Here is a 23,333-nt window from a genome sequence, read left to right on the forward strand (position 1 = left end):
ATAATCCCTTAACAAAAGAAAAGGCCAAGTAGGGGAAGAAAATCTTGAATTATTGACATGAAAGTGCAAGAAAGAACCCAACCCCTTCCCTCATCTCTGTCCCCACTCTCTGGCTCTCTAAAATGAGGACAGTTTGAGGAGAGAAGTTGAACACTTACCTTATCAGAAGGTTTGAATGGATTTCCTTGTCCACTGATTCCACCACTGATACTAAATCCAAGGCCAGGATTCTTCTCTATCCTCACACAAAACTGGGTTAAAAAGATACAGCAAGATGAGCTGATGCCCTCATGAGAACCTGCCCAAGCAATGGCACCTTCTTCTCCCAAGCCTGTTTCCTCCCCTGCTGGGACCTGGTGGGGTCACATCTTGACTGCATTCAGTTTTGGAGCCCTCTCTCCAAGAAGGACCCTGAGGGTCTGGAGCAGGTTCAGAGAGGGGCAGCAAAGCTGGAGAAGGGTCTGGAGAACAGGGCTGAGGGGGAGCAGCTGAGGAACTGAAGTTGCTCTGCTTGGAGAAGTCTGTGGGGAGACCTTCTGGGACCTCTAAATGTCATCCAGTCCAACGCTCCCTGCAGTCAGCAGGGATATCTCCAACTAGATCAGGCTGCCCAGGGCCACATAAGTCTGATCTTGAATGTCTCCAGGGACAGGGCCTCAGCCACACAGGTTGGATTTGATGATCTCTGAGGTCTTTTCCAACCTGCTTGATTGATTCTGTGATCCCTGGGCAACCTGTTCCAGTGTCTCACCATCCTCACTGTGCAGAACTTCCTCCTGATGTCCAACCTAAATCCACCCTGCTCTAATTTCAAGCCATTGCCCCTTGTGCTATCATCACAAACCCTTATGAAAGGTCCCTCTCCAGCCTTCCTGTGTGTCCCTTTCAGATACTGAAATGCAGCTCTAAGGCCTCCCTGGAGCCTTCTCTTCTCCAAGCTGAACAGCCCCAGCTGTCCCAGACGGTCCCCATAAGAGAGGTGCTCCACCCCTCTGATCATCTTAGTGGCCTCCTCTGGTGCCACTCTAGCAGGTCCATGTCCCCCTTGTGTTGGGGGTCCCAGAGCTGGACCCAGCACTGCAGGTGAGGTCTGACCAGAGCAGAGCAGAGTGGCAGAATCCCCTCTCTCCATCTGCTGGCCAAGCTGCTTTTGGTGCAGCCCAGGCTGCCATCGGCTTTCTGGGCCGCCAGTGCCCACTGCTGCCTCACATCCAGCTTCTCATCCAGCAGCACCCCCAAGTCCTTTTGTGCAGAGCTGCTCTCAATCTCACCACCCCCCAGCCCGGATTGGCACCACTGCCCACAAGTCATTTTGTAGCCCCACTTCCTCACCTGCTCCTGGTAGGCATCGGTGCTCCTCTGCCCCTTGGTTTGGATTAAACATCTCCCTGTCTGCGGTGCCCGGGAGGTCTGGGAGGAGGGGATCTGGATGGGCAGTGGTGGTTGGTACTGCTGGATGGTGACCTTGTTCATGTTGCCTTCATACTGCTGCTGCTGCTGCTGCTGCTGCTGCTGCTGCTGCTGCTGCTGCTCGCGGCTGCGGTGCTGCAGGCTTTGCGAGCCCATCAAGGTCTGGATGTGGCTACCTGCCTGTGGGTAACGTAACCCGTTAGGCCACAAAGTCAGGAAGCTGAAAGGAAGCAATCAGTACAACTTACAGAGTCCAGTCAAAGCAAACCTCCCAAAGCACAGCAGAGGTTTGCTTTTTGACCCCAGTTGGCTAAAAAGAACCCCCACACCCCACGAGTAAAAGCAGCAAGGATGTGGCCCTGGCACTCGGTGACCGTTCCTAGATGCACAGATTGGTTTGGCTTGGGAAGGACCTTAAAGATCAGCCAGTTCCAGCCCCCTGCCAGGGGCAGGGACACCTCCCACCAGCCCAGGTTGCTCGAGGCCTCATCCAGCCTGGCCTGGAGCACCTCCAGGGAGGGGCATCTACAGGCTCTCTGGGCAGCCTGTGCCAGTGTCTCGGCACACATGAAGGCAGCCCCAGCGGGCACGGGTGGGGGTTGTGCATCAGGGGAGCCTTGCCTGTGGGCCCCTCTTGTGCTGCCAAAGGGCTCTGCAGAGTCTTGGGTCACCAGCTCTGCACCACACTGGCACTTTGCTCCTGCCATCTCCACCCAGACACTGCTGCTTTGCAGTTCATCTGGATATGAACTACAGCCCAGGAGGCTCCATGAGGAGGAACTTCTTTCCTGTGAGGGTCACAGAGCTCTGGAACAGGCTGCCCAGAGGGGTTGTGGGGTCTCCCTCTCTGGAGAGTTTGAAGACCCATCTGGATGTGTTCCTCTGTGACCTGTGCTGGATTCTGTGGTCCTGCTCTGGCAGGGGGGGGTGGACTCGATGATCTCCAGAGGTCCCTTCCAACCCCTGACATCCTGTGGTCCTATGAATTACAGGCAGGATGTTTGAGAAACAGGGTTTGGTTTTGCTCCTCCTGTCATGATCCTTGCTTCTGCTCAGGATGTTTTCTGAGCTGGAAACATTTCATAGGTCAGTGGTTGGACTTGATGATCTTAGAATCACAGAATGATAGAACTGTTAGGGTAGGAAAAGACCTCCAAGATCATCGAGTCCAACCACTGACCTAACTCCACCATGGCCATTAAACCATGGCCCACAGTGCCACGGCCACATGGTCCTTGAACCCCTCCAGGACAGTGACTTCACCACCTCCCTGGGCAGCCTGTTCTAGTGCCTGACCACTCTTGCAGCTGTGGACATGGAAGAGCTTAAGAACCAGTGACTAAGACAGTCCAGGCAGCACTTGGTGAATCAGCCTGTGCTGTGAACATCCCACATCTCCCATAGACATCTTCTATTCAGCCATGGTCAGAGGGAAGGAAATGCTCAAGGTGGACTTGTTAGTTCCTCATTAATTCCTCAGCAGCTGCAAGCTGTGTCCACAGTTGGTACCTGAACCTGTGTCACCCTGTGCCACCAAGATGCAAGGGGAGCAGGTGATCAGGTGCTGGTTCTATGCTTCAGATTGTGTCATACTTATCACAGCAGGGTCCTGAAATGCAGCACCTCAGAAAGCCTGCTATTTGCTCTAATCCCATCTCAGCATCACAGCATTAACCAGGTTGGGAAAGACCTCAGAGATCTTCAAGTCCAACCTCTCACCCAACACCATCTGATCAACTCAACCATGGCACCAAGAGCTTCATCCAGGCTCTGCTTAAACACCTCCAGGGATGGGGACTCCACCACCTCCCTGGGCCCTCAAACCCAGAGCACCTGGGCTCTGTTGCAGTCTCCTCCCACCCCAGGTGTGGCCACTTGGCCCTCCCACCCACTCCCCTATTTAATCCCCACCAGGGGAGGCTGCAGCCCTAAGCTGAGCCCATCTGGGCTGAGGATCCTCCTCATCTCTGGTGAGTGCCCCTGGTGCACACTGGGTGATGGTGGTGGTGACAACAAAGGCCGGGGGGCCTGGTGGCCCCCCGGCTGTTAGGGCCAATATTGCTGACTCCTCCAATCCCACCCTCGGTGCTGGCTGGGCTCTGTCACTGGGGCTGAGCTCCTCTGGGTGGTGTCTTGGCTGGCTGAGGGTCTTGCCCCAGGCTCTGGGATGGCTGCAAAAGTGGTGGTGGTGGAACAGAAGCAGTTTAGTCATAGAACTGTCAGGGTTGGAAGGGACCTCAAGGTTCAGCCAGCTCCAACCCCCCTGCCATGGGCAGGGACACCTCACACCGCAGCAGGTTGCTCACAGCCACCTCCAGCCTGGCTGCAAACACCTCCAGGCAGGAGGCTGCCACCACCTCCCTGGGCAACCTGTGCCAGGCTCTCACCACCCTCCTGGGGAACAACTTCTTCCTCACATCCAATCTCAATCTCCCCATTTCTAGTTTTGCTTCATCCCCCCCAGTCCTATCCCTCCCTGACACCCTCAAAAGTCCCTCCCCAGCTTTCTTGGAGCCCCCTTCAGATCCTAGAAGCACAATGAGGTCTCCTTGGAGCCTTCTCCTCTCCAGCCTGCACAACCCCAACTCCCTCAGCCTGTCCTCACTACAGAGCAGCTCCAGCCCTCTGCTCCTCCTCATGGCCCTTCTCTGGACACCTTCCAGCACCTCCAGATCCTTCCTGGAGTAGAGGCTCCAGACCTGGCCCCAGAGCTGCAGCTGTGGTCTCAGCAGAGTGGAGCAGAGGGCAGAATCCCCTCCCTGGCCCTGCTGGCTCTGCTTGTGTTGCTGCAGCCAGGATGTGATTGGCTTTCTGGGCTAGTCAGATGGACTATTTTTGCCTGGAGGTCCCTTGAGTCTGCTCTCATCATTCCATAAGTCTCTGTTGTTGTGCCTCATTTACAGACCATTTCTTCTCCCTCGCTGCTTCCTTTCAGGAATGAGGAAAGAAAGGAGGAAAAAAAAGCAATAAAGCATATCAGGAAAATGCATTCTCTTATCAATCAGCTCTGAGCAGGAAGCCTTCAGGAAGAGGGGCAGGTTGGAAAGTGAGAATCACTTCTTCCAAATCACAAGACAAATGTCATAAAGAGCAGAGAGGAAGAGACTGCATCTTCTCCATTGCGGTTATGCTTCATGGTGGGAGGAAATGCAAGGGGGGAGGAGGGGGAAGTTCAAGCTGGCCTGGAAATCTCAGTCACACTTCTCTACAGGAAGAATCCCTGAGAAAAGGACATTGTGACAAGTGAATCCCCATCCTGAACACAGAAATAACCAGGTTGGAGAGGACCTTTGAGATCAAGCCCAACCTCTCACCCAACACCATCTGATCAACTCAACCATGGCTCCAAGTGCCACATCCAATCTTTTTCTGAACACCTCCAGGGATGGGGACTCCACCACCTCCCTGGGCAGCACATTCCAGTGGCCAATTACTTTTCCTGGGAAGAATTTCTTCCTCACCTCCAGCCTAAACCTCCCCTGGCACAGCTTGAGACTGTGTCCTCTTGTTTGGTGCCGGTTGCCTGGCAGAGGAGGCAGAAAGAGCCTCTAGCCTCTCAGTCATGGCTGGCAGAGATACTTCCAAGTCAGAAAGGGAAAGAATTGGTGACTCAGGCACTTTTGTATGTCCCATTTTGAGGCAGCTGCCTTGCTCCAGTTCCACAGCATATGCTCCTTCCACATCCACCAAGACCTTCCCAGCCCACACAGGGATCACCAAGAGTCTGCACAGCTTCAGCCTTCACGTGGGCTGCTGTGACCCTGCAGCAGAAGAGGCCAACTCACAGAGTCCTACACAACCCCAAGCCTGTGTAGCTCATCCTCAGAGGGTCATCAGCATGCACTTGTATCTGCTCAGCTGGTGTCTGCTCATTTTCCATCCTCCCTCTCCCTCTTCTTTCTCATACAATCATAGAATGCATTGGCTTGGAGAGGCCCTTTAAAGGCCACCTTGCCCAAGCCCCCTGCAGTCAGCAGAGATATCCCCCTACTGTATCAGGTTGCCCAGAGGTCCATCAAGCCTGACTGTGTATGTCTTCAGGGATGGGGCCTCCACCACCTCCCTGGGCAACCTGTTCCAGTGTTCTACCCCCCTCATAATAAGGAACTTCCCAATGTCCATCTACCCTGCTCTAAGTGAAACCCCAGGAGTTTCCAAGTTCCCTTTTGAGGATCCTCCACTACACTTCTACTCCTTCCCTTTTTCTGGAGGAGCAGCTAACTCAGGCCCCAACTGGTTTTGTTGACATGACAGAAGAAGTTGTCTCCCAGGAAGCAGAAATGCTGTAGTCTTCTATCAAGTGAGTTAGGATTATTCCATTTGAAGATGAAAAACATCCAACTTTTCCATCAGAGAGCCCCTCAACTATGGGGTGATGACAGAAAAAGGATCATGTTTGGAGTAGGGATGGCATTTGAGGTGCATTGTGAACAGCAAAAAGGGCAGAAACAGCCCCTCCCACCCCACATAATGGCACAGTGATTATGGTGTAGTATTCCCACCCTAACCTACATAAGGAGCCTTCACTGCCCCTGTAGCAGCCCTTTATGTATGGATGATATAGGAACATGGACCACTGTGTCTACACTGTCCATCCAGCTACAGCACACACTCTTCTCCTTGAGGAACAAGTCCCAGCTCCTCTCCCACTGATTTCATAGGGTCACAGAATTGTCTCAGGTGGGAAAGAGCTCTAAGATTGAGTCCAACCACTGACCCAACACCACCGTGGCCACTAAACCGTGTCCCCAAGTGCCATGGCCACACCTTTCTTGAACACCTCCAGGGATGGGGACTCCACCACCTCCTGGGCAGCCTGTGCCAGTGCCTGACCACTCTTGCAGGAAAGAAATGCTTCCTAAGTCCACATGATTCTTGAACACCTCCTGTTGGGCTTTCCAGCTTCATCTCCACCACACAGTGACGCTGATCTGCAGGAGCCCTTCACCCATCTGCCTCAAGTTGTATTTCCACCGTTTCACAGAGCCACAGGATGGTGGAAGTTGGAAGGGACCTCTGGAGATCATCCAGTGCAATCCCCCCCTGCCAAGGCAGGTTTGCCTAAATAAGGTTGCACAGGAATACATCCAGGTGGGTTTTGAATGTCTCCAGAGGATGGAGACTTCACCAGCCCTCCAGGCAGCCTGCTCCAGTGCTGCATCACCCTTACATTAAAGAAGTTACTCCTGATGTTTAGATGGAACTTCTGATGTTGCAGTTTGTTTCTTGTTGTTGAAGTCCAATTCTAGGGAAGGTTTTCTGAGCCTGACTTCAAAGAAGTGCTCTGTTTCCCTCCCCAGATGCTAGGAAAGCAGGAGGCTGGAGGTCACTTTCCCTGGACACTGCAACCCCCCTCCTGAGGACGGTGGGTAAGCAATTTTCAGAACTCATTTTCTCACTCCTGTTAATAGAGTTTGAAGAGATGATATCACTTCTCCTTGTGTATTCACACCATGGCTCTTGCTGGGGGTGGGATAAGCTGCCTCTCTGGGGGAAAAAAATGGAGTTATTTATTCTGCAGACACAAAAAGAAATCTCTTTTGCAGCCTGCTTCCCCCAGTGTCACTTGTGCTCTTTGCTTTAGCTAACAGCCACATGGAAAGTTAATTATTCTCAGCTCACTCTCCAATATTTGCAGTATAAGGTAAGAAGCTGCCAAGGGATTGAACAATGGTTTGCTCCACGGAGTTAAGCAGGTTTCAGCTGGATTATGCAATGCTTGAACTATCACAGATTGATAGAATGGTTTGGGTTGGAAGGGGCCTTAAAGATCTTCTAGTTCCAGGACACCTTCCACTAGAGCAGGTTGCTCAAGGCCTCATCTAACCTGGTCTTGAACCCCTCCAGGGAGTGGGCATCCATGACCTGCCTGGGCAGCCTCTCAGCTTACCTCATCTGAGCAGCCAAATGCTGAGGTAGGGAGAACAAGCCAGAAGCTGCAGTTGCTTATTCTGGTAACGCTGCTGGTGATGCACAAATGCAGGACAGAGGCTGTGGTAGATGGGGATGGATAAATGCAGGGTTTGGGTTGGACTGTGTGATCTCCAGAGGTGCTTTCCAGCCCCTGTGGTTCTGTGGTTCAGTTTTAGCCCAGTATGCCAGTGAAGATAAGCAGTGGCTCCTCTTAAATGTCTTCTCCCAGTTTCTTGCATATCACAGGATAAAGAGACCCTTCAACTAATTTGGCTGTTGGACCAACTCCATCAGACAACATCAGGGCCTCTTCCTCCTCATCATCATCATTAAAGATCAGAGTTGGTGTGGCCCTGGGCAGCCTGATCTAACTGGAGGTGTCCTTGCTCACTGCAGGGGGGGTGGACAAGATGACCTTTGAGGGTCCCTTCCAGCCTGATGCAATCTGTGAATCATCCTCCCTTGCCTTGGGAGGAGTCTCTGAGCTGTTCTGGGTGCGATGGCTTTAGTCACTCATCTCCAAGCAACTCTCTGGTACATGGTGGTGAAGGACATAGTTTAGTGGTGACCTGGTGGTGCTGAGTTAATGGTTGGCCTTCATGATCTCAGAGGTCCTTTCCAAGCTTTATGATTCTGTGTGTATCTCTTGTTGCTGCTCCTGGATGCAGTCAAGGGCTACTGCTTCTACAGTTGCCCTGGTTGTTGACAGTTGGATGTGCCTCATCAGTGCTGATGGGTAATCAGGCTGCAGAAGTTAACTGTGTCCACACTGAGACTTTCACATTGCCTTCAGGACCAGCCTCCATACTGACATCAACCCATGTCATTATCACTGCTTAGATGTGCAGCTCTGCCTTCCAAAGCTGATTGCAAACACAGTGCTGGTCTGTCAAGAGCCTCCATTCTGCAGCTTTGTCAGGAGAGCATCCAAAAATGGCAGTTTCTCAGGGGGTGAGCAGAGCCAAGAGAGAACAGCCAGTGTTTGCATCCAAACAGGCCAGATCCAAGCACTGGAATTTAATATCTACCACCACAAGGTACTAGAAATTAGAGCCCTTTTCTAGTGAGTTCATCAGCAAATGACGATGAACAGCAGCCTGGATGTCTCTGCCAAGATGTCTGTGAGCATCCAGACACTGGGCTGGCCTCCATCTCTACACATTTGTTTTGTTGTGATGAACTGAAGAATGGAATTGAAACTGGAATGAAGACTTGTCAGGACAAGAGGGAGGAAGGCACCTGCCAAGCCTGCTGTGGGTATCCCACACGACTGGAATGAAGACTTGTCAGGACAAGAGGCAGGAAGGCACCTGCCAAGCCCACTGAGGACATCTCACAGACTTTAAGTACCAGCATCTGTATTACAAGAGTCCCAAGCCAGGCATGACACCACCCCCCTTGATCCATACCCATTACTGCTTGCAGCTTTGGAGGACAAACAGGCATTTCCCAACCCTCTTTTGGAACAGGGTAAGGTATCGGTCTGACATCCTTGTGAGTGCATTATCCTCTTAGGGGAGAAGGAAGGCAAACCCTTGGGATGTTGAAACCCACAACAGCTGCAGTTTGCCACACCACCCAGCGTGCACCAGGACTCCTTTGAACACAGCCCCTCCAAACTCTGTAGTCTGGTTTTGCTTTACGTGCTTTTCGGCTGCAGCCACTCTATGTGGAGGTAAGGTACAGGGCTCAGACTTGCTCTTTTGAGACCACCATCCTGGCTCTTGATGTGTGTGTAGTTAGGAGCTGAAAGTGGCACAGGAGTGAACCTGGGCTTTTAGAAAGCAGCTTTTAATCTGAATTCTAAACCTGCAGAATGGAGCTTCACGTTATTGCAGAAACAAGTCGCTTGCGAGGTGGAGGAGGTTTTCTTACGTTACTAATGATAGCAAATCGACCTCCTCTCCTCCTCCTCCTCCTCCTCCTTCACTGGGAAAAGGAGCTGTGGTGTTCAGCTGGGCTGGTGGCTTGCTTACCTTCTTGGTGACGGTGTCCGGTGGCACGTCCCGCCGCCCCAGCGGGTAGGGGTTCCACTGGCTGCCCACGGTCACCTCCTCCTGCCCGTTGTCCAGGATGCTGCTCTGCTGCGATGGGGTCTGTTGCAGAAATGGTAGGGGCAGCCTTTAGTCAGCACCACAACAAAATCCTCTCTTCCTTTATATATATATATATATATATTTATTTTTTACTCTCTTAATTGTTTTGGTTTCATTTCAGTTAAAGCAAACCCACAGTTAAAGTGCAGCACACTACGGCTAACACCCAAACCCCTGCACGGTTCTGGGGCCTTTCATCCACGTGCAGGCACATTTCTGGGGGACTCTTGGCAAGCAGGACATCTTGGAAGGGAGACAAGAGGAGTAATGAGAATAATGAATGGTGAGGGAGGGGGGGAAATAAAAGGAGGAAGTTAATTTAAGGTAGCTCAGGAGTTTCAGAGAACCAAATCTGGGCAAAGCTCCCTGCTTTAAATGTGCAGTCTGCCATGGAGCACTTGAGTGAGAAGCTTCTCATTGCTCACTCAACCAGCAAAACCTTCTCCAGTAAGAACTTGCCACCAAGATTAAATTATATTTCTTCAGAAAGTATTCCTCCAGTCCTCCCTCTCTATTCTGTCCTACCCAGACCACAGCTGGGGTCCTGGATCCAGTTCTGGGCTCCTCAGTTCAAGAGAGACAGGGAACTACTGGAGAGAGTCCAGGGCAGGCTCCAAGGATGCTGAGGGACCTGGAGCAGCTCTGTGAGGAGCAAAGGCTGAGAGCCCTGGGGCTGTTGATCCTGCAGAAGAGCAGCCCCAGAGGGCAGCTGAGCAATGCTCAGCAAGAGCTAAAGGACCTGTGAGGGGCAAGAGGCTGGAGCCAGACTCTGCTCAGTGGTGCCCAGTGATAGGACAAGGGGCAGTGGGCACAAACTGGAACCCAGGAGGTTCCATCTGAATAGGAGGAGAAACTTGTTTGTTGTGAGGGTGCTGGAGGCCTGGAGCAGGCTGCCCAGAGAGGTTGTGGAGTCTCTCTGTGGAGAGCTTCCAAAGCCAGCTGGGCATTGTGCTGCTGGGCAAGCTGCTGTGGGTCTCCCTTCTTTAGCCTCCTAAAGGCTTGGACTGGATGATCTCCAGAGGTCCCTTCCAATCTCTGTCATGCTGTGATTCTGTATTATTTGGCTTATGGCTCCTTTCAGAATACAGAACACAGAATTAACCAGGTAGGAAAAGGCCTCTGAGATCATCAGGTCCAACCTCTCACCCAACACCATCTAATCAACTAAGCCATGGCACCAAGTGCCTCAGCCAGGCTCTTTTTAAGTACCTCCAGGGATGGTGACTCCACCACCTCCCTGGGCAGCACATCCCAGTGGCCAGTCTCTCTTTCACCTCATGCTACAGGCTGTGTATCACCCTGTGAAGTGCTCACCCAACTGTCACTAGGCTGTGGCTGGGTTTGCTCTTAGCTATTAGACTGTCCCAGGATGACAGAATGTTAAGGGTTGGAAGGGACCTCTAAGAGATCATCTAGTCCAGCTCCCCACCATCTGCCCAATATTCATCAGTAGTCAACTACTTTGCTAATTATGAATGGGCACATCACAGAGTTAAAGTGTCCTAAATGAGCTTGATGCCTTTGTTCACTTTTGCCCACTTCTCTCTCCTTCATCACTTTCCCCCCCCCTGGTTACTTCCCTCTTCTTCTTAGTATTTTTAAGACCATCAATATTTGTTCTGTCCCATCCTGCTTTTCTCTCTCTGTTTCTTTACCATAGCTGGGAATTTGTTGAACAAGGCCAGGCTTCCCCCCCACCAAAAAAAGGCCAGCATTGTGTCCTGACAGCACTCAGCCTGCTGCAGTGCTTATTCAGTTAATTGCTTATTCAGTTCTGATTAATGGCAATCTGCAAACTCAAAAGACACACACACACACACAAAACCAAAGCCTGTTCTTTCCATTCCAGCAATTTCTTCTTCAGCTTCATGCTTAAAAAAAAATCAATAATACTAATAAAAGGAAGAAAAAAAAAAAAGCCCAATCATGAAACACTTCTTTAGGTGACTGCAAGAACAAATGGAACTGTTGCTTTGAAACATAAAAGCTGGGAGCTGGTGGCTGATGAGGAATGTCTGTCTTGCTGGTGGCTTTTTGAAGCAAAGGGGGGGAGGAAAATCCTTGAGAAGTAAATAGAAGTAACTTGTGATTAAGACTGGACTCCTCAGAGGGCAAGTGAAGAGAACATATGAAAATAGTCAACCTGAATTGTTTTGAATGACAGCAAAGTGCCTCATCATTCAAGAAAAAGCAGGGAAGAGGTGATGGCTTCCCTTCTATTGAAACCCACTTGAAAAAATACATTTCCCCCTCTTGAAACTGCACCTCCTCCCTCAAGGGCTTGCTTTGCACACAGGGAAATGGGGAAACAAGACCAGCCTTGGTGCTTTTGCCACAGGCTGGCTCTCACAGCTCAACAGACGCTGGTCCAGTGCCTGCTGCACTGCTCCCTAGGACACTGCATCCCTGGGAGGGGTTTCAGAGCCATGGAGATGTGGTGCTGAGGGCCATGGTGTAGTGGTGACCTGGCAGTGCTGGGTTCATGGTTGGACTCCATGATCTTAAAGTCTTTTCCAACCACAACGGCTCTATGAAACCTGGTGACATGGCTCTGAGTCCCTCACACACAACTAGACCCTTGGGTCCCTTAGACCTAGCTCTGACTCTTGATGCCTGCAGAAACCCATGGCTCAGGCATTCTGCCCTCTTTGCTCCCCACAAGCCTCATCCAAAGGGGGGTTCATCATCTGAGATTAGAGGGCAGTAAACAGCTCCTGCACAACGAAAAAGTACCAGGGCAAAAATTCCAGCTCTGAGGAGGAGTGAAAAACAAGGAAAAAGAAAGGTCATCATCTTGGTGATGTGAGTCATCCCTTCCAGAGCCACCCACGGGCCAAGGTGCCCAGGGCTGTGCTGGAAGCTGCTCCTCTCCATGTGAGATGAATTTCTGCAATGGTTGGGGTGTTCTCACCACACAGAGATGAAGGGGATCGGTGTGGCAGTTTCCCATGGGAATGTGCCTGGTTCTCCTCCTCAGTGGAGGACCACAGCCATGATCCACGGGCTGGAAGCCCTCTGCTGCGAGGACAGACTGAGGGAGTTGGGGTGGTTCAGTCTGGAGAAGAGAAGGCTCCAGGGAGACCTTCTGCTGGCCTTCACAGACTTAAAGGGGTCAAAAAGAAAGCTGGGGACAGACTTTTGTGCAGGGCCTATTGTGAGAGGACAAGGGGTGATGGTTTGAGCAGAAAGAGAGAAGGGAGCAATGTTTGACACTGAGGGTGGGGAGCCTCTGGTTTTGGCTGGCCAGAGAGGTGGTAGATGCCCCAGCCATGGAACCATTGCAGGTCAGGTTGTCTGGGGCTCTGAGCAGCCTTCTCTAGTTGCAGCTGTCCCTGCTGACTGCAGGGGGTTGGACTGGATGGAGCTTGAGAGGTCCTTTCCCACCCAAACCACTCTTTGATTCCACCATTCCCTGAAGGTGCTGCTTATCCCTAAAGGAAGGTGGCATTGAGCTCTTTGGAGGCAGGAAGTGCACCAAGCCATCAGCTCTTCTTTGAGACTGCTGCCAAAAACATTGGAAGCATTCTTCTGAGAAGTGCTTCTTCTTGTCACTGCAGGCAATGCTCTGCTGGTTTTGTAAGTGACTGACTAATCTGCAGAGGTGAGCTTGCACTCAGCAGTGGAAGAAGCAAAAATAATAGAGGGTGCTTTCTGCTTTCTCAATAAGGAGGAGGAATCTGTCACAACAGCTTTTTCCAAATGAGTTTGTCTGCTTGCAGTATTGTTCATTTCTAGAGCTGGGGCAGACTGCATTCAAACTATGAAGTTGAGGTGAAAAGTGAAAAGCAGCAGCTCAACCATTTTACAGCTGGGGTAGAACTGCTGTGAGGAACCTTCTGAAGGTCAGGAATTTCTGTATGTGATTTCCTGGCCTTGCAGGGGACAATTAGACCTCACTCATTACTCTCTTGAATCAAGGCCACGAGAAAGAGGAGGAAGAAGAGGGGAAAGATGACGCAGTTGTGGCCTGGATTCATTAAGAAATGCAAATCCTTTAGAGCATGGGAAGGAATAAAATTAAACAATAACTAAACATTCAGATTATTTGCTCAACAATCATTTCCCCAGACAGCAAGAAAAATACAACCCCCTGCCCCCCCATGCAGTTCAGCATCACATATTAGATGGGTATGTAGCAATGAAATGCTGGTGAAGTATACAGCAGAGTAATTCACTTGAAACCACATCCCAAGCCATTGTCACTCTGAACAGCTTCATGACTGTCCTCGTGCCTCCATACTTTAGTAACCTTCTTTATCTGCACCCTAAAAACTCTTTGGAAGTGATGTATTTATAACACCTTATTCCTAGGTGTGTGTAGAAAACCACCACCACCATTTGGAGCTGATGCCAAAATGGATTTCTTACAAGGCCAGGTTGCTCAAGGCCTCATCCAACCTGTCCTGGAGGTGTTGAAGGCCACGTTGGATGAGGCTTTGAGCAACCTGCTCTAGTGGGCGGTGTCGCTGCCCACGGCAGAGGCATTGAAACTAGATGATCTTCAAGGTCCTTTCCAACCTAAACCTATGACTTGTGACAAGAATTAGTATAAGCTCAAGGAGACAAACAAATTCTTTGGGTGAAAACAACAGTATGACCAACACCAGAAGGCTGTCTGTGCCCAAACACACACACACACGCACGACTACAGTTAAGATTGGACCTAGAGGTCATCAACTCAACAACAGAGAAGCACACACTAACATTAGGACTTGTTTATAACCAGGGATGGGAGGTGTAGATGGAGCGTGTGGAGAGCAGGAGAAGCCTGGCAGTGATCTGAGTGTCTGTGTGCCCTGCTAAGCTGTCACAGCCTTGCCTGGCAGCCCCATGTGCGATGCGCACGCCTCTGTTTAGCAAGCTAAGCAGGGCTAAGACCTGTCCTTGGCCAAGCACCACAATCTGGTCATGTTGCTACCATGAAATGATCTTACTCTTTTAAAAAGGCTTGGATTGAACCTCTTTGCTGGGGCATTGGAACCCTCCTTTGGGAATTTCTGGCCAGTGCTGACTGTGGAGCTGCGGCCAGGGATGGGCTGGGAGGTTGCCAGCTGGCCGAGGCCAACCCACACCAGAGGCCAGCCCGGCAATTACCAGCGCAGATGATCACATTTCAGTGCCTGGATCTGTGCTCTGCTACCCTTTAATTACTCACAGAGATGTTGCTAATTTGTACCAACAGCTCCTGCTGCTAATGCAGTAGGAGACTTAACGATGCTCGTCCCTTTGACTGCTGCCGTTACGCACAACCCCAGCAGTGCCACTGCCTGCAAGGGGCTGCCACCGGCTGCCAGGGCTCCGGTGTGGGCAGGTGTGATGCAGAGCAAGGGCTCAGTATCCCTTCTCTTGACACTCTGACAACACTTCTGCAATATTTAGAGCACGAATCTTCTGAGGAACAGCTGAGGGAGCTGGGGCTGTTCAGTCCAGAGTAAAGGAGGCTGAGGGGAGACCTTCTGACTCTCTGTAACTCCCTGCAAGGAGGTTGGAGTGAGGTGGGGGTTTGTCTCTTCTCCCATAGAAGAAGAAACAAGAGGAAATGTCCTCAGGTTGGGCCAGGGGAGGATCAGGCTGGATATGAGGAACAATTTCATCCCCTAGAGGGTTGTCAAGGCCTGTCCCAGGCTCCTCAGGGGAGTGGTGGAGTCCAGATTGCAAGGAGGGGTTTCAAAGCTGTGTAGATGTGGTGCTGAGGGCTATGGGTTAGTGGTGACCTGGCAGTGCTGGGCTAGTGGTTGGATGATCTTAAAGGTCTTTTCCAACCTGAATTACTGAGTGGTTCTATGTTGTTCTCTGGCTTGTCATACGTGCTTTTCCCACCAATCGTTTGATTGTGTCTCATTTCGTATGACCGCATTTATCATCGGCAGAGAATCAATGGGGCCTCAAGCAATCAAGTCTAGTTGAGAGGCATCCCTGCCCGTGGCAGGGAGGTCGGAGTAGATGGTTTCTAAGGTCCCTTCCAACCTGAGCCATTCTGTGACTAGCAGCTGTGAGATAAACAGTGAGAGAAATAGGAAGACTGTTTTCTTTGCGGAGGCATTACCCAACAAAGGATTGAAACCAGCTCAGGTGTGGCAGGCCTGCACTCAACAGGGGAAAACCATTTGCTTTCTAGAGGCAGTTACTAACATCCAGACATTGAAAATCCCTGTCTCCTGGAGCCTATTGAAATGAACATGAAGCATTTCCCCATCCACCTTTCTCAGCTCAAACAGTCACAAAAGCAAACACGCTTCCCCCGCTCCTGCTGCGCACGGGTTAAGTCACCGAGAGAAGCGATGGCGTCGGTCTGGAGGACGAGAGGCAAGGAAGCAGTAATGACAGCCAGGTGAGCAAGGAATCCAAAAAGCAAGATCAGAACTGCGCGGGAAACCAAGAGCCCAAGTGTCAGCTCTCTTTGCTTTTTGGATTGTGTGTAGTCTAAGCATGAATAAGAGGCAAAACCAAAAAGCTAACCCCGGGGTGGTAGGGGAGGGGGAGAAAAACCACCAAAAAAAAACAGCAAAGGAGGAATAAATCATTAAGAATCGGTTTGGGAAGGCTGGTAGGTGCTGGGCTATCCCATACTTACTTTCGGTAGAGGTAGCTCTTGAAGCATTTGGCTTTCAAATTTAGATTTAGGCTGCAAGTTTAAAGTCATGCTTCTGCCGGCATGCATTGCTGAAAACCCTCCAGAGTGCAGCATGCCAAGGCTAACTGTGTTGTGTTTGTAAGCAGCGGTCTGAGTAGAGGAAACAACCACGTGACAGGATATGAACACACATGCTCCTTGAATCAAGTATCACACATATATATATATGGTTAATTTCACAGGAGTTTTAGTTTTTAAGCAAACAAACAGTTAACCAAGGAGTAAAGAGCTTCTTTGAGGCATGCACTGGCTCACACGGAAGCAAATACATCGCTAGGTTGTACATAAAATGGATACCAGAAAAGACTTCAACGCTGACAGCAGATGAGGTGTGTTGTTATCTGTCGTTTGCAAACTGCAGTGTAGAAGGTGGTACAAGTCTTTATTTTTGCCAAGGTGGCCAAATTTAGGTACGGCTGTGCAACCCAAAACGTGTGTCTAGCATTGAAGAGCGTCAGTGGCAGAGCAGAACCCCTGTACGAAGCGGCTCTGCAGCTCAGCGAGCTTTGTGACTGCTCCTGGTGAGCTCAGGGGACAAGCTAGCCTAGGTCCTGCACAGCCCAGCATCTTGCTGGCCATGGGCAGTACCTTCCCCTGAAGCAGCTGCTGCATGGCAGTGCCTGGGCATTCCCATCATCAAAACCTCCACCAGACAGCCCTGCTTCTTAGAGCTTTGCTTATCATGTGTGGCAAAGCACTGGGAACTAGCTGGCACCTGCAGGGCTTACTATGGACTCCATTTCACTGAGTGGGCTCCATTTAACTAGGTGGACTCCATTTGACTAGACAAACTCAGTTTAACTAGATGGACTCCATTTAACTAGATGGACTCAGTTTAACTAGACAAACTCAGTTTAACTAGATGGACTCCATTTAACTAGATGGACTCAGTTTAACTAGACAAACTCAGTTTAACTACATGGACTCCATTTAACTAGATGGACTCCATTTAACTAGACAAACTCAGTTTAACTACATGGACTCCATTTAACTAGATGGACTCAGTTTAACTAGACAAACTCAGTTTAACTACATGGACTCTATTTAGCTAGATGGACTCAGTTTAACTAGACAAACTCAGTTTAACTACATGGACTCCGTTTAACTAGATGGACTCAGTTTAACTAGACAAACTCAGTTTAACTAGATGGACTCTATTTAACTAGATGGACTCAGTTTAACTAGACAAACTCAGTTTAACTACATGGACTCTATTTAGCTAGATGGACTCAGTTTAACTAGATAGACTCCATTTGACTAGACAAACTCAGTTGAACTAGATGGACTCCATTTAACTAGATGGACTCCATTTAACTAGACAAACTCAGTTTAACTAGATGGACTCCATTTAACTATATGTACTCCATTTAACTAGATGGACTCAGTTTAACCAGATGAATTCCATCATCTCAGTTTGACTAGAACTCAGTTTGACTAGATGGGCTGAACTGCCCCCAGTTAAAGCATTCCTTAAGCAAATACACACTGTAAGCTAAGTGTAAAGGTATTTCTTAGACCAGCAGGATCTGGGAAGGGTTTATTTCCACCAGAAACATCTCTGCTTGAGCTGCCATTTTGCCTAGGAATGAAGTGTTTCAGTTTTATACAACACACGAAAAAGGCCAATCCCAACCCCTCAAGCAGCTGAAGGAAGGAAGAAAAAATCTTCAGCTTTTGAGGCAGTGTTTAAAGTTTACCCATTTGATCCTTCATGGTATTTTAATATGCATCACACTGGAGCAACTGGAAGGTAATGAAGATATTAACCTCAAACCCATGAGCAGCTGGCATTAAAATAGGTATCTGGACACATTGTTGAGACTCCCTTCTGCATTTCATGGCAGGAGTTTTTCACAACCACTTCAGCTCCTGAGGTAAATGCGGTTCATGGAGCAGGCTGTTAAATACTCAAGATCATGACCGAAACCAGGCACTCTCTATGTGTATAGAAAAAGGGCAAAGCAGCCTAATTTCCTGCAGCTAAAAGGAGTGGAAATCATCCTCCTGGTTCCAAACCAGGGGCAGTGTATATCCAGCAAAAAATGTTTTCAGAGCTGAGGCACCTTTAAATCCCCTTCCACTAAAATCCACAACAGCTAAAATACATTCTTCTGCTTTTCGTTGCTGGGCTTGTTTTAAACCTGTGCTTCTTTATTGCCTTTTGCTGCCAAGATGTACCCAGCACGCTTGAGAGCTCCCAGCGCGTTGCTGTGGTGGTGAGCTGCAGCCTCACGGCCAAGGTCGTTGGGTTGCGGTTGGATCTGGTGACCTTAAAGGTCTTCCCCAACCGTAATGATTCTATGACAAGGAGGGATCTGGAATCATAGATTCATGGAATTGTTTTGGTTGGAAAAGACCTGGAAGGTCGTCGGGTCCGACCGTCACACCAACACCTCCAGGAGCAGTAAACCGTGTCCTGAAGCGCTACCTGCTTCCCAAGCACCTCCAGGGCCAGTGGATGTGGTTTGTTCCTTCAGACAGTGCTGCAGCAGTTACCACCTTAGCAACGTGCTCCAGGGAGCACTCCTCATCCAGAGACCCCTCATCACTCAGTTCACCCCTCGCTTTTTTGAGCACCACTCCCCCACCCCCTCCCACCCCCCAAGACCCTCTTTTGGAGGGCTGGTTCCTCTGATAGCATCAAACACAAGAACTTTCATGACTGGGAACCTCTTTTCGAGGGCCGGCTCCCCTGCTTGGCAACGCAAGGACTTCACGGCTGGGAAATTCTGGTAGCGACCACGGGACGTGCAAAGAGTTTGACATAGCGAAACACACAACTAAAGGCATTAATTGCAGAGAAATGCCAAACATACCCTGTCTAACCTTCTAGCTTCTATATGTCTAAGTAGCTGTTGTCTCCAGTCAGCGGGCATTTTAGCACAGCTCTCATTTCCCTTCACAGGGGTAGGCCTTGTCTTTATATCACTGCTATCGGAAGGCTTGTCGCCATAGTTACCCAAGTTATAGTCTGAAGGTATCTTTTCCAGCAGAGCTGCCATTGTAGGCCTCGCTGAAACCGGCCTGGTTTGGGACGTGCCGTAACTCTCTGTACTGTAGCTTCTTGCCGACAGCGGCCGCCTTTGGGTAAGGTTTTTAACCGGAAAGCTCCCGGTCTGGGCTTTCACTTCTTGGTAGGAAGGGTGCTCGTCTTCGTACCTGCCGTTCCTCTTGAGGAACTGAGACTCAGAGAGCGCCATGCTGCCCTGGCGCTCCACAGCCGCTCGGTATGGAGGCCTGCCATACCTGTCGGTCACGGGCAGCTCGTGGGGCTCACTGACTCTCCTGAACATGGACATCTCGGTGGAGCTGACCAACGAATCTGCCCTCCTCAAGAACCCCGGCCGGGACCCTTGGGTCGCGAAGGGGGGAGCGACCGTCTCGTCGTTCACCGACGGCTGGGAGAAGGAGAACATGTGCTCCACGGGCGGGTAGCCGCGGTACACCCTGGGGCTGACCAGCTCCTGGGGCAGGTTTTTACTCTGCTGGGGAATGTACTCGGGGTTGATCTGGAAAGGCTGCGGTAGCCTCTTCTCCGCCGTGACCTCCACCGCTCCCTGCGGGTTGAAGCTTTGGTCGAACTGGTAGACTTTCTTGGTGACGGACGGCTTCTGCTGCGGCTGCACCTTGACGCTGCCGTAGGTCAGCAGCTCGTCGTCCAGCATGGGGACCGACTGGCTGCGGGACATGCTCAGCATGCCGTGCTCCGGGCCCAGGAGCTTGTCCACCCTCTCGTGGGTTCCTACGGTGTCGTTACCGGATGCATAGTTTTCCAAGGGGATGTTGTACACTTTGTACGTGCCGATGTCTATCTCGTCGATGCTCTGCGACTTCTTGAACTTGTTTGTTTTCAGGTCCCTCATCATGGGGGACAGGCGCTCCGTGCTCTTGCTGATGGAGATGACGTTTTTGGAAGGATCCGGCCGACAGTGGATGTGGGAAAAAACATTGGTGAGGCTTCGGTTAGCGTTCGAATCGTGATATTCCCACGCTATCCCCGGGGGGAAGGTGCCGGTCATCTCAACGGCCTCCTTGATGTGATCTTTCCGCTCAGGCAAAGGGCTGGTGGTGGGGGTGCTTTCCAGTTTGGAAGGAAAAGCTGTCCTGTCTTCGAAAGGACTAGGGGTTCTGGTCCAATTTTGCCAAGGGTTGGGAGGAGGCACTTCAGATTCGTGTGTGTTTCTGAGCGTGGGCTGCTCCAGCTCCAGGGGAATGCCGACTATCCTGTCTTGCCTGATCAGCGGCCTCCGCCCGTGCGCCGAGGTGCTTCTGGTTTTGGTGCTCAGGAGGGGGTTGGCGTTGGGGCTGTCCACCGCGCTCTCCTCCGCCACGAAGCCCGTGTTGTCGTAGTGCGAGCTGTCGTTCCAGCTGTCGGGGAAGGTGTCGCTCAGCGGGCGCCTGTCCGTGCGCTGCGGCAGCGGCACCGCCGGAGCCGCTTCCCGCTGGCTCAGCAATGGCTTTGTTTCGAGGGGCTGTGGGTAGGACTGTGCCAGCCTGCACAAAGCAAACCAAACCAAACCAACCAACAAAAACAAAAAAGAAAAGGAGAAAACCCAAACAAGATAAAATGTCCTCTATTAGAGCACTTAAATCATCCTCAGAGGCCTGACTGTAAAGGAGCTGAATGTTCTCCCAGATGGGTAGCTGTGCCGCTTTGGGATGTGGTTTAATGGTGGTGTTAGGCCAACAGTTGGACCTGGTGATCTTAGGAGGTCTTTCCCAAGCAAAACAATTCCTTGTGGATGGTTGGACTCGGTGATCTTAGACATCTTGTCCAACCAAAACAATTCTATGATCTGCACTGTGGCTTTGGGATTGTACTATGAGATGTTCTTTTCAGTGGTGGCCACATCTAGGACAAGGGGGAATGGACACAAACTAAACCACAGGAGGTTTCCCTCGAATTTCTCAATTTGAGGGTGACAGAGCACTGGAACAGGCTGCCCAGAGAGGTTGTGGAGTCTCCTTCTTTGGAGACATCCAAATCCTCCCTGGGTGCATTCCTGTGCAACCTGATCTGGGTGAACCTTTATTAGTAGGGGGGTTGGACTCAATGGTCTCCAGAGGTCCTTTCCAACCCCTGCCACTCAGTGACTCTCTCGTGCTGCTGCTGTGGCATGAAGGGCTGCAGCAGGGTTTGGGGTTTTGTGTGCTGGAGCACAGGCTCTGCTGAGTACATACACTAGAAACTAAGGAATCCATCAAGAGTCCTGGGTGGCTCCATGCCATGTCCATAAAAATCCAACTGCACACATTGGCCTGCTTTCAAACTACTCTGTGGGTGCAAGGGAAGAGGGGTTTGTGTTGGGTTTTTTTTCACACTTACATCATCTTTTTTTTGCAAAACAAAAATCCCAGATTGACTTTGTGCACGTTCTCACCACCAAGATGTTATGCACCTCCAGTTTCTCTCTAGTGGGGAAGAGCCTGTGGATGGAACTTCATTAGGTGATTTATGGGCAGGAATAAACAGGATGGGCTGTTCCTGGTAGGGCAGGAGAGGGTTTTCAGGTTGCTGATGGGCAGAGCAAATGACAACTTTCCTACTGATGATCTCAGCACTGATGTGGCCCCGGGGAAGTTTGAGGACAGTGATAATATGAGAGAAACACAAACTCTGCTCTCTGTGCTAAACTACAACCAGCTGCAGCTCAGGGCCACGCAGAGCAGAGTAATTGCAGCTCCATTATTAGGAGCTTTTAATGTGTGGTTGTAGCAGAGAGTTGAAAAACCAGCTGTAGAATTACTGACATTTATAGAGTATGAATGGGCCAACTGGGCTTTGAATAGCTACCTACCACTCTGCCCAACTGGGCCAAAAACCTTGGGGGTTTGTAGTTGGAATGCATCAATGGAGAGGGTAGCATCACTCTGACTGCATCTGCCAGCAGAAGGCTAAAGACAGCCACAAGCTGTCTTAAGAGTGGCCTGGCAAGTGATAGAATGAGAGGAAACAGCCTCAGGTTGCACTGGGAGAGGTTTAGTTTGGACATGAGGAACAATTTCTTCCCCCAGAGGGTTGTCAAGCTCTGTAAAATGCTGTCCAGGGAGGTGGTGGAGTCCCCATCCCTGGAGGGGTTCAACGGCCACGTAGACGTGGCGCTTTGGGGTACGCTTTAGCGGGCTCGTTAGTGTTGGGCTTTGATCTTAGAAGTCATTTCCAAGCTGAAAGATTCTATGAGTCTAAGAAAGATGGTCCCACCTGTTCCCCCACAAAGAGTTATTCACTGCTTCTTTAGCCGTTGTCTGCAAGGACCCCATTTTAACGTGGGCGTTGGAGGACCCTGAGGAAGCCTGGGAAGGGGAATAGTCTGAGTAAGTGCCTGAGGAAACGCTGTTATTCAGACAATGGATCTTATCTGCTTCAGACTCGTCTGTGGATTCTGAAACAAAAGACAGCAAAGGTTTTTCAGGAGGGGGGAGCTGCAGAACTCAGCTCCAGAAAAACACATCTTTACATTGAGGCTGTGGAGACACGTGCACAGAAAAACCACCCCAAAGTGACAGAAATGGAATCAGTAAGTAACATCAGAGTGAAGTGCAGAGCCTCTGAAGCATCAGGGTGAAGTGCAGAGCCTCTTAAGCGTCAGAGTGAAGTGCAGAACACCTGAAGCATCAGAGTGATGTGCAGAACATCTCAAGCAACATGTCTAGCAGTGAACATCACAAATGCTTTCAGCCAGAAGGTTGTAAGTCAAGTTAGTACCTTTCTTGTCTTTACCCAGAAGAACGAGTTTGGGAGGGTACAGTGGAGTCTCTGGCATGGAAGGACGAAGTTCTCCTATCCTCATCTCACTGGCAGGATGTCCAAAGGCATCCTGAGGAACAGAACAACGGAGAGTAAATGTGGGGAACAGAATCCACTTCAAACTGCAGCCAACAAAGACGGCACCAAACTCCCCCCAGCTGGGCAGTGTGGAGTCGTGCTGATTTGTCAGCTCAGCATTTACTTAGCTCTGCATCCAGCAGCTGTGAAAATTATGGTGCTGTGTGCATCCCCCAAAACGTGGGCAGAAGAGATGGAACCTGCAAGGTACCCTGAGGCCAGGTAACCATTGCTGTGATGAGGTACAGGTCACAACAATGCAAAGTGCCAGCGGAAATCAGTGAAGATTTAGAGCAAGCAAATGACTTCTTGTTTGAGGGGTAAGTGTTCCTCGTTCCACAAGTCAGTCCAGAGATTCCCTGCACCTGTAGCTACATTTCATTTAAATGACTTTGTCTCTACAGAGGGATTTTTTTTGTGTGTGCTTAATTAAAAATGACTCAGAGTTCATAAA

General features: G+C 50.4%; 1 protein-coding gene across 1 annotated transcript in view; it reads right to left on the bottom strand.

Annotated features, from left to right (window-relative positions):
* Positions 1 to 23,333, bottom strand: part of LRRC7 (leucine rich repeat containing 7) — a 186,813-nt gene that overhangs the window by 12,194 nt on the left and 151,286 nt on the right. Inside the window, exons 18-24 of the mRNA XM_054165628.1 lie at positions 22,760 to 22,871; positions 22,256 to 22,436; positions 18,870 to 20,547; positions 15,994 to 16,143; positions 9,300 to 9,419; positions 1,333 to 1,590; positions 159 to 251 (exon numbers count right to left, since the gene is read on the bottom strand). Of these exons, the coding sequence (XP_054021603.1) occupies positions 159 to 251; positions 1,333 to 1,590; positions 9,300 to 9,419; positions 15,994 to 16,143; positions 18,870 to 20,547; positions 22,256 to 22,436; positions 22,760 to 22,871 (2,592 nt within the window). The remainder of the gene's footprint in view (positions 1 to 158; positions 252 to 1,332; positions 1,591 to 9,299; positions 9,420 to 15,993; positions 16,144 to 18,869; positions 20,548 to 22,255; positions 22,437 to 22,759; positions 22,872 to 23,333) is intronic.

This window comes from Dryobates pubescens, chromosome 11 (assembly GCF_014839835.1).
Source record: "Dryobates pubescens isolate bDryPub1 chromosome 11, bDryPub1.pri, whole genome shotgun sequence".
Classification (NCBI taxonomy): Eukaryota; Metazoa; Chordata; class Aves; order Piciformes; family Picidae; genus Dryobates; species Dryobates pubescens.